Here is a 12,036-nt window from a genome sequence, read left to right on the forward strand (position 1 = left end):
GCAAAAATGAAAAAAACAAAATAATCATCTTTGTTATTTTATGCAATGAGGTGTAATCTTTTAGTATTTAATGTTTTTTGTTATTTATTTTTCCCTCCTCCCCTCTTTGGATGCATTTTGTGTATCGTATTATCCCACCATGATTTTTGTTTTCTTGCAACTTCTTTAATAAAAAAAAAATTGGTATGATGTTTCACACATACGCCAAATAAAGTGTTTTACACATGCCTGTGTGTTTAATTTTATTTTCGGGATTGTTCGAAAAATGTCATTAAAAATTTCATATGGGGAAAAAAAAATAAAAACCACGCTAATGCATTCGTGGATTAGATAGACCCGAGTATTCATTAACCTATATTTCGCTCTAACAAAACATTTTTACACATGACCTTTCATATATGTTTAGAAAAAAGTGTAATGCATATTCCTATGTGTGTGTTGTTTTTGCTTTGTCTTTCAGGGTCATGAGAAGATTTATTTTAAAAATGCAATACCCCCGCGAATGCATTCATGGGTCAAATTAACAAAATTGTAGGGAAACAAAAACCCTGCTGGGTCAATCTCACCTATGAAAGCATTCGACGGGGTATTGCATTTTTAAAATAAATTTTCTCGTGATCCTGAAAGACAAAGAAAAAACAAAACACACATAGGAATATGCATTACACTTTGTTCTAAACATATATGAAAGGTCATGTGTAAAAATGTTTTGTTAGAGCGAAATATAGGTTAATGAATACTCAGATCTATCTGACCCACAAATGCGTTAACGTGAAGTTTTTTTTTCATACGAAATTTTTAAAGACATTTTTCGAACAATCCCGAAAAAAAGTAATTAAACAAACACACAGCAATGTGCAAAACCCTTTATTTGGCATATGTGTGAAAGATCGTACAAAAAAATTTTTTTTTGAAGTTGCAAGAAAACAAAACTGCCGGGTCAATCTGTCCTGGAGGGCACGGCCAAGTGTTAAAGACAAAAACTAGAGTTCGTAGAACACCGTACCTCGCGCAGTCTTGAGAAACAAGGACATGGATGGGGTCTATGAGTGGAAAATTTGATCGGTCGAGATGACGTAAAATACTGCAATATTTTGTCCAAGTACTGCTAAATGGAAGGGCTTTGAACGTGCCAAAAAGACGATTTGTGTTCTAAAATGTTAAAGTACATAATGCAATTTATTTGAAATAAAAAAGATTTTAAAGATAGTAAAAAAAAAAAAATTCTGAAGTTTACCATTGCTGATGCATCATCTTTTACACCTTACTTTTCATGTTACAATCGTTATTCATGCCTGTTGTTTGTGTCCTTCAGGGGCATCCTTAAAAACCAAGTTTCCCGTTTGGAATGATTTTCAATTTTGTCTGACTACCAGACAAAGAATAAAAAAATTTTTTTTTATCTCACTCATCTCTGCGCATGTGCAATCAGGACGATTTCAGAACCAAATTACGGCTAAACTCCAGATTCGTTTTTAAAATACAGCATTCAATTCAAATCAAGTAATTCCTCAATCAAACTAACGTTTGTAGATAGGACAGACAGAAGGACAAAATGAAATAATTGCTTAATCATACTTAAAATAAATTTAATTTAAAAACAAACAAAACAACAACTTACTTTCTTTCTCCTGCAGATAATGAGCCAGCACACCATCCTCCAGCACAGCAAACTCTTTTCGCACTGGAAAACAACCACAAAATATAATATATAATATATAATATATAATATATATATATATATATATATATATATATATATATATATATATATAGATAGATAGAAGGAATCTTTGCAAATCAACAGGTCATCAGACTGCAGTACAAACAGGTCATCAAGCTTGATAAGTCACAAAGTTTCACTTCACTAACCCTTCACTTGCTTTCCTCAATTTACCCCATCACAGTAATGATGTGCTGCACATTTACACACATACACCAACACAAGAAAAAAAAAAAAACAGTAACATCATGCCATGATACAACAATCACTTAAATGCATTATAAACTAGAAGGGCACTGAGTGGAACACATACCTCTGCCACGTAAAGGCCCAGTCACACCTTGACGTTTTTTGAAAAATTTGTCCAAAACGCTGGCACACGTCGAATACGTTATGGGTAAGTTTTGGAAACATTGAGAGCACGCTGAAAAACACTGCCATACGTCGTAGTACGCTGGCTTTCATCGTTGTACTTTGCGGTTGTCCTCAAATTTTAGCATGCTTGAAATTTGTTAGACTTATGCCAGCGTATGACTCACAAGTTCCGCTACGCTGGCCATAGGTTGGAGGCACGTTATGCGATCGTTGACACATGTTGACACGTTAATTGCAAGTTAATCATAAGTTGAAACACGTCGAGGTAATGTTTAGCGTACCCAAAACTTATTTCTAACCTATGAGTAACGTGTTGAAGGCACGTTACGCGATCGTTGACACACGTTACTTGTAAGGTACTCACAAGTCGAAACACGTCAATGTAATGATTAGCGTCAGTGTTGCAGACTCCCTGATTTTTTGGGGGTTTTTTAATTTTTTTTTTCTTTGGTATGACGGTCATGTTGACACTTCGATTTCTAGTGCGGTTATGATTTAAATCGTTGAGCGGCAGCCTTTTTATTATATTATAACCACACTAGAAATCGAAGTGTCAACATCACCGTCATACCAAAGAAGAAGAAAAAAAAAAAACCAGGGAGTCTGGAACACTGACGCATTTCAACTTATGAGTAACGTACAAGTAACTTTTGGTGACGTGTGCCAATGATCGCATATCATGCGTACAACTTATTCCCATCGCATGCGGACGTGTGAGGCATACGGCAAGTTCGTCGTAAAACGTTTAACACGTTTGAAAGTACAAGACATACTCCAATTACTACGACGTATGATAGCGTACTTTAGCGTTCTATTCACGTATACCAAACTTACCCATAACGTATTCGACGTGCGCCAGCGTTTTAGACGCATTTTTCAGAGGTCGGCATACGCTGGCAAGATCGCCAAGGTGTAACTGCGATGTTAACACTTCCATTTCTCCGGCGGTTATGATTTGAATCATTGTGCGGCAGCCTTTTAATAGCCTATGCTACGTGATAGTCGGCGATACGTGCAGCGCTATGCATTAGTTTAACTATCGTTGGGCATAGGTTGTGAATGCTGACAACAGGCTAAGCATTCGTTGGTATAAGTTATCTATAAGACAACGAAACGTTCTGTATCCGTTACTAATATGTTGTGCATACGACCAACTCATTATGAATATGTCTGAATCTTTAAAAAAAAACATCAAAAGTTCAGCATAAGCCAGCGTTTTACATACATTTTGATACGTTGCCATTGCTGGCTAAAACGTCAAGGTGTGACTGGGCCTTAACACCTGATCCATGAGAACATATCGGGCCCAATACAATTTTGAAATATGCTATACAGTTCGATATCGTTTTTAGCCCGATCTCTGAATGGTGAAGAATCACTTTAAAATGAAATAATTCTCGTCTCCAGATCCGGATCTTCACCAAAATCTAATTAATTCGTCCTTGCGACTCTCCCAACCTGTCCTCCAAGTTTCATCCAAATCTGTTGATAACTTTTTGAGATATCGTGCTGCATATCATTTTTGGCCCAATCGCTCAATGGTGAAGAATCACTTTAAAAATTCTAGTAACCGGATCCGGATCCAGATATTCCAGTCGGGTCAATTTATGACAAACAACCACCAAACCCACAACAAATTGCAACAAAAGGTGTCTCAGTGGTTTTCATTCCTACTGGATATACTGATCAATAGAAAAAAAAAGTCTACCAAAATCTGACATCCGGAAATGGGTTAAAACAGTCATTTTCAAGATGGCCGCCACCAGGCTTTGAAATAACTAAAACAGCTATAACTTCTTCAATAATTGTGATAAAAACATACTTGTTGGTTCTGGTCCATGGTTTTAATGGATCAGCAATCGACTGGTGTCAATAAAATTTAGATCTGATCAGTATTTAACCTGAAATCCAAGATGGCGGCAAAAAATGAAGGGCGTAAAATCAATAAATTGTCTCTATATAATTAATCAAACCTCTGTTAGGCAATCACCCAACATTTATCAAATTCTAACAAAAGGGTTTTCAGTCTTCTCTTACCAGTAATTATATGTGATGTATTACATGTCAGGGAAATGTCCCTGGCTCTGATTGAGCAGCATTCGATCAACCGCTGTACTGGAAAGCTGCCGAGATAATCAGTGCTGCATCAGAGAATAGCCATTTGAAGGGGATCGTGCTTAGGCTGGGTACATTTCACACGTTCATGAATCTGCTTGGAGCAATAGGCACGTTGATGGTGGGAACAGGACTCAAAAACATCCTGGCACTGGTGTACGATGAAAATGCTGTAGTTCATATGATGTCCGGAAAATCTGTTCAGAGGGCATTCCGAGGCCATCTACTGGTGAGCAAGTGTCTACATCGAATTATTGTGGCATCTGTAGTGGAGGAAAATCCTGAGATCATGCTCCAAGTAGAAGAGATTGAGAAAATGTATTTGTCCTTGCTAACAGGTGACATCTCTCTTGAAAGTCTTGAAGAATCCGCTGCAATTGTGAAGATCACTGAGGAACTTGAAAAAAAGAAATCTGAACTTGCTGGACAATCCAAAACGAGTAAGTTGTGGCTGGGTTATCAGAAAATGCTCCATACTGCTCATGCAATGATCAAGGCAGATCACACTGGGTCTTAGAAGGATCACTTGCAAGCTGTTGCTGATGCCTTGCCAATATTTGCAGCAGATGGACACAAACTACCAGAAATCCGCTTATCTCTACGTACAAGAAATGAGTGAACTGGAGAGCAAACACCCAGATGTGTATGAGCAGTTTCAAAATGGCTTCCATGTGATCCGGCGAACAAACCAGTTTTGGGCAGGCCTCAGATGTGATCTAGTCGTCGAACAAACACTCATGAGATCACGAAAGAGCACCGGTGGCTTGACTCATGGCAGTAAGACGACAGAGGAACACCTCGCATTGTGGACAATGTCAGCCCCCATAACATCTGAGGTCAACGTCGCCATGCAGGACTTCAATGATCTCAAATACACAACAAGCGAACAGCATAAAGAAGCAACTGGTGCCAGAATTGAAAAACATGCATTTGACCTCTCGAAGATAAGCACAAAGCTGAATGCATTTTCACCTTTCTCCTCTGATCCTACATTGAGAAATATCATAAATGGTATCGTGGCAAGCGAAGACATCAACGTGCATGAATATGAAGCTGTTGGGAACAAAATCATCGAGAGAATAATTGGACAACCTGTGTTTTCCTTCTCCATCAAGAGGACAAAGAAAACAAAGACCCTGGGAAATTCTAATGCTCTCCAGGTTGCTCTTCACAGAACCATCGACTCCAGTGTGCTATTCCAGTGATTTCTGGTGGTACCCCAGATAGGTGATTTATCACTTGAGGACGTGACGAGTTTTGAGCTCAGTCCATACCCTCCATCCCTCTTTGAGGACAACAAGATCTTGAGGAAGGCCAACAAACCTCACCTCGCTCAAGCCATCAATGACCACTGCACCAAGGCACTGGCATGTGAAGGAGTACCTGACACCACACCTTCAGCACACCTTAAGACTGAAAGGTATGTTCTTGATGGTGGGTCCTTGCTGCACAAACTCAAGTGGAAGAAGGGAGATGCATATGGCAAAATAGCCAGAGCATCTGCGGACTTCACAGCAAAACACTATGGGACAGCAACTGTTGTCTTTGATGGCTATGGTGCAAGCCCTTCGATAAAGGATAACACTCAGCAGAGACAGGGACAAGCCAACAGCTATCCGACTGAACTTCACCGGAGAAACTGAATTTGACGGAAAGAGAGATGAATTCCTACGTGTCGGCAGTAACAAGCAACAGCTGATCACCTTAATAGGTGATCAGCTGAAGAAAGTGGGCTGCACAGTTATTTCAGCAGAAGGGGACGCTGATGTGGACATTGCCAAGACAGCCGTAAACAGCACATTTCTGCATTCCATCACACTAATCGGAGAGGACACAGATTTGTTGATGCTTTTGCTCCATTACTGTATACCAGATGGAAAACCACTATATTTCAGATCAGACAACCAGTCAAGAAGCAATCTGAAAGTATATGACATCAATCGGATGAAGCATCTTCTTGGGAATAAGTTGTGCACTCAACTATTATTCCTGCACGCCTTCACAGGATGTGATGCAACATCTCGTGTGTATGGCATTGGGAAAAAATAAGTCTTTCAGAAACTCGTGGAAGAGGATCAAGGCCTCCAGTTGTGTGCAGATACATTCACTTCGAAAGGCGTCAGCCACGCTGAAATAAAGAAACTTGGCAGCCAAGCGATGGCCGTTATATTTGGTGGGGAGAGCACAAGTTCTCTGGCAGCCATGCATTACAAGATGTTCACAAAGAAGGTCGCTGCTGCTAAGTCTTTCGTTACACCTGAACGTCTTCCCCAAACGGGAAGTCTTCCCCCAATCTGCCACCAAGTTTCATTGTCTCCGAGTGTACTACCAGGTCATGGTTTGGATGGGGATGGAGGATGACCTCGATCCTCTGGACTGGGGACTTGAAGACATTCGATTTGTACCTATAATGACTGCCATAAATGCTGCACCAGACACTCTTCTGAAGATGATACACTGCAACTGCACCACAACTTGTGACACACCCCGTTGCAGCTGCAGAAAGAATGGGCTTCCGTGTACGTCTGCATGTGTATCATGCCAAGTGACGTTTTGTGACAAGCCACCAAATCAAGCCTCTGAGGAACTAGAGGACAGTGATGAGGACTGAAATTGTAACCTAAACTGCCATTATGTAATGTTCACAAATAAATGTTTCAGTGGCACCAGGTGTTCAGTGATTTTAGTTCAGATGGAAAATTTATTGATTTTTGCACTCTTGAATTTTGCCACCATCTTGGATTTCATGTTTAAAAAAAATACTGATCAGATCTAAATTTTATTGACACCACTGGATTGCTGATCCATTAAAACCATGGACCAGAACCAACAATTATGTTTTTAATCACAATTATTGAAGAAGTTATAGCTGTTTTCGTTATTTCAAAGCCCAGTGGCAGCCACCTTGAAAATGACTGTTTTAACCCATTTCGGATGTCAGATTTTGGTAGACTTTCTTTCTGTTGATCAGTATATCCAGTAGGAATGAAAACCACTGAAAAACCTTTTGTTGTAATTTGTTGTGGGTCAGGTGGTATTTTGACCAGACTATTCACCAAAACCGAATCAGTTCGCCCTGGTCACACACTGAACCTGTCCACAAAATTTCATCCAGATCAGTCCCCAACTTTTTGAGATATCCTGTACACAAACAAACAAAGTCATAGACTGGTACTTACGAAATCGTCAACTTGACCTCTGACCTTGTCTAATAAAAGCTGTCTCTGGAGAAGGTAGCGACGCAAACCAGAAGTTTATACGATGAATCTGTACCAAACCTCTCATAAAACATCCGATTTTTACCAGAATTTCGACAACCGAGTGTAAAGCATACTTAACCGTTACCAAAATTGAAGACAGGATTGAAATTGACTTTAAAACGAGCGTGTAATGCCGTGTGTTACAATCTCCCTTATTAGCATAATCTTCAGTTTAGCCTCAGATACGACACCCGACAGAAATCTCATAAAACATCTGATTTTTACCAGAATTTCGACAACCGAGTATTAAGCATACTTAACCGTTACCAAAAGTGAAGACAGGATTGAAATTGACTTTAAAACGAGCACATAATGCCATGTGTTACAATCCCCGTCATTGGCATAATCTTCAGTTAAGCCTCAGCTACGATACCTGACATAAATCTCATAAAACATCCGATTTTTACCAGAATTTCGACAACTGAGTGTTAAGCATACTTGGCCATTGCCAAAAGTGAAAACAGAATTGCGAAGAGAGTTAAAACGAACTTGTAACGTCGAGCGAAGCAAAAATACTCCATTTCTCCACGCATTTATTTAATATTATTTTATCAAAGTCACAAAACCGTAATATTCGGCCATCCACCAACAATCTTTACATAATCCGACGGCTTAGCGAGTCAGGCATGCGACGATAACCTTTATTGCGATAATGATTTTAAACACCATCTTTATAGAAAACACAGTCAGCGCGCACACGCAAAACCTTAACTTAACTCAACGACGCGTCTGCTTGAACGCACTGCATCATGGGACGACCTGTGACGCGTCGAGTGAAATATTTTTTATACAATCTTAAAATGTCTCGAAAACATCCGATTTTTACCAGAATTTCGACAACCGAGTTTTAAGCATCCTAAGCGATCGCAAAAACCGAAGACAAAATTAAAATCGAAGTTAAAACGAACTCGTAACGTCGAGCGAAGCAAAAATACTCCATTTCTCCACGTGAATTTCCGGAATTATGTTTGACCTCACTGTGACCTTGACCTTTGACCGATTTTGACCAAAATATAATCAGCGCTAGCCATCACCCGCCTGAATCACATGGTGTAATTTGACATTGGTAGCTTCTTCCCTTCTCGAGTTATCGTGCCTACAAACAAACAAACAAACAGAAACGGAAGTCATCAATATACTTCCGAAATCTTTAGATTTCGTAAGTGACAAACACACAAACAGAGGACGGAAGCCAATACACTTACGAAATCTTTAGGTTTCGTAAGTAACAAGCAGTCATAGACTGGTACTTACGAAATCGTCAACTTGACCTCTGACCTCGTCTAATAAAAGCTGTCTCTCGAGAAGGTAGCGACGCAAACCAGAAGTTTCTACGATGATTCTGTACCAAACCATCAAAAATCGAATGTTTTACCTCACTGTGACCTTGACCTTTGACCAAAATCGAATCAGCACTATCCATCACCTTCCTGAATCACGTGGTGTAATTTGACATTGGTAGCTTCTTCCGTTCTCGAGTTATCGTGCCTACAAACAAACACACAAACAGATGACGGAAGTCATCAATATACTTACAAAATCTAAGTAACAAGCAGTCATAGACTGGTACTTACGAAATAGTCAACTTGACCTCTGAACTTGTCTAATAAAAGCTGTCTCTACAGAAGGTAGTGACGCAAACCAGAAGTTTCTACGATGATTCTGTACCAAACCATCAAAAATTGAATGTTTTGGATGTTTGACCTCACTGTGACCTTGACCTTTGACCGATTTTGACCAAAATTTAATCAGCACTAGCCAGCACATTACTGAATCACGTGGTGTAATTTGACATTGCTAGCTTCTTCCGTTCTCGAGTTATCGTGCCTACAAACAAACACACAAACAGATGACGAAGTCATCAATATACTTACAAAATCTAAGTAACAAGCAGTCATAGACTGGTACTTACGAAATCGTCAACTTGACCTCTGAACTTGTCTAATAAAAGCTGTCTCTACAGAAGGTAGTGACGCAAACCAGAAGTTTCTACGATGATTCTGTACCAAACCATCAAAAATCGAATGTTTTGGATGTTTGACCTCACTGTGACCTTGACCTTTGACCGATTTTGACCAAAATTTAATCAGCACTAGCCAGCACCCTACTGAATCACGTGGTGTAATTTGACATTGGTAGCTTCTTCCGTTCTCGAGTTATCGTGCCTACAAACAAACACACAGATGACGGAAGTCATCAATATACTTACAAAATCTAAGTAATAAGCAGTCATAGACTGGTACTTACGAAATACTCAACTTGACCTCTGACCTTGTCTATACTAATAAAAGCTGTCTCGAGAGAAGGTAGCGACGCAAACCAGAAGTTTCTACGATGATTCTGTACCAAACCATCAAAAATCGAATGTTTTGGATGTTTGACCTCACTGTGACCTTGACAAAAATATAATCAGCGCAAGCAATCACCCTCCTGAATCACGTGATGTAATTTGACATTGGTAGCTTCTTCCGTTCTCGAGTTATCGTGCCTACAAACAAACACACACACACATACACACACACACACGACGGAAGTCATCAATATACTTACGAAATCTTTAGATTTCATAAGTAACAAACAGAAAAGTGTGAAAACAAATTCATTCACTTTCGGTGGCGGAGGTAACAAGACTGAGCATTTAACAATGCAAAGCCTTCCTGGGTATATATATATATATATATATATATATATATATATATATATATATATATATATATATATATATATATATATATATATATATATATATATATATATATATATATATATATATATATATATATATATATATATATATATATATATATATATATATATATATATATATATATATATATATATATATATATATATATATATATATATATATATATATATATATATATATATATATACATATATATACATATATATACATATATATATATATACATATATATACATACATATATATACATATATATACATACATATTGTTACGGAAATGGCCCTTCGCAGGCTACTAAATATAGGATTAGCTCAGATCCCCCATGAAATGCATGTTCAGTTTGGTTGTTCAGTAAAATGGACGTTACATGTGTCAGGAGGTGTAGGATGCATGTTTATTGTTCGTACAGTGGTGGTATGCCGAGGGCTCCCTCTTCTTCCTTCCCCTCTCCGGACGATAGGGCCCGCCCAGTTGGCTGAGGGGGAGTGGCCTGGAGAGGGAGGTGGAGCTAAGGGGAGGAGTTTGTCGGCTTTGTAAAGCGGGAGGAGCGAGTGGCTCGCAACCAGCGAACGAAGACCTCGTGGAGTGCTTCAGTTTGAGCGAACAGTCGGTTTTCGAGGCGTGCTCGGGTTTCGAAGGGAGCGAACGAAGGAGGAACAGTGTTTTATCTGCCGGAAGAGAAGCTGAACCTGAGCGCGCAGATTTCTGCCATTTTTGACAGTAAGAAAGGCTGCCTGCACGTAAAGTCTGCCTTTTTGGCAGTGGAAGAGGCGGCCTGCACGTCGAGTCTGCCTTTTTGGCAGTGGAAGAGGCGGCCTGCACGTCGAGTCTGCCTTTTTGGCAGTGGAAGAGGCGGCCTGCACGTCGAGTCTGCCTTTTTGGCAGTGGAAGAGGCGGCCTGCACGTCGAGTCTGCCTTTTTGGCAGTGGAAGAGGCGGCCTGCACGTCGAGTCTGCCTTTTTGGCAGTGGGAGAGGCGGCCTGCACGTCGAGTCTGCCTTTTTGGCAGTGGGAGAGGCGGCCTGCACGTCGAGTCTGCCTTTTTGGCAGTGGGAGAGGCGGCCTGCACGTCGAGTCTGCCTTTTTGGCAGTGGGAGAGGCGGCCTGCACGTCGAGTCTGCCTTTTTGGCAGTGGGAGAGGCGGCCTGCACGTCGAGTCTGCCTTTTTGGCAGTGGGAGAGGCCGCCTGCACGTCGAGTCGGCAATCGACTTATGAGGAGGTGATCAACAGGTTCAACCTGCATCTGGCCGCGGAGCCTCCGTCCTTACTCGCCTCACGGCTCGACACGTTTGTCGATCCGCCTGCGGAGCCCGGCACCTCGATTTGGCCTTGGCTGGGGAACAGGCCAGGCCTGGATTTGTATGCTGGACCGTGAGAGAAATCAGCTGAAACCCATCGTCGATCTAACGGTCTTGTGCCGTCGACATTGCGCAGGGCCAGAACGCGCTGAGGAGGGCGTGCGCACGTGGCCCCTTGAGAAGAAAGTACGGCGCCACCATCTTGCCACACAAGTATTCAGCAAGGCCTGTTCGAGCTTGGGCTTGAATCTGTGGACATCGGCTTGTTACGAGCGACATTCGTGCTTTTGACACTTTCCTCTCGTCCATGAAACATCACCAAGTACTCTGTCTTATCTGCATGCTGTCTGTCTGTCTTTTCTGCACGTTGCCCAAGGCATATTTCGGTGGGGACCCCCTCGAAACCTGAAATCCGTAGTTCCCTAGTTAAGAACGGGTTAAAGATTGTTTTGCTTGTGTTGTGTTCCCCGGTGTTCCCCAATAAATCTGGTTGGTTCGTATGAAATTGCCGCAATGGATTAATTTGTGTCGCGTCGAGGAACGATCCTTTCGATTGGC

At 40.8% G+C, this 12,036-nt stretch overlaps 1 protein-coding gene across 8 annotated transcripts in view; it reads right to left on the reverse strand.

Moving 5' to 3' along the window:
• CCDC50 (coiled-coil domain containing 50) overlaps positions 1-12,036 on the reverse strand; it is a 169,122-nt gene that overhangs the window by 122,026 nt on the left and 35,060 nt on the right. For 7 of the 8 annotated variants that reach the window (XM_085899175.1, XM_085899176.1, XM_085899180.1 and 4 more), the window contains exon 2: positions 1,622-1,684. The exons of the other annotated variant lie outside the window; for it this stretch is intronic. In XM_085899175.1, coding sequence (XP_085755301.1) covers positions 1,622-1,684 — 63 coding nt within the window. The remainder of the gene's footprint in view (positions 1-1,621; positions 1,685-12,036) is intronic. 8 annotated transcript variants of the gene reach the window in all.

The sequence above is a fragment of the Eptatretus burgeri genome, chromosome 10 (assembly GCF_056783735.1).
Source record: "Eptatretus burgeri isolate ZD-2024b chromosome 10, Ebu_testis_v1, whole genome shotgun sequence".
NCBI lineage: Eukaryota > Metazoa > Chordata > Myxini > Myxiniformes > Myxinidae > Eptatretus > Eptatretus burgeri.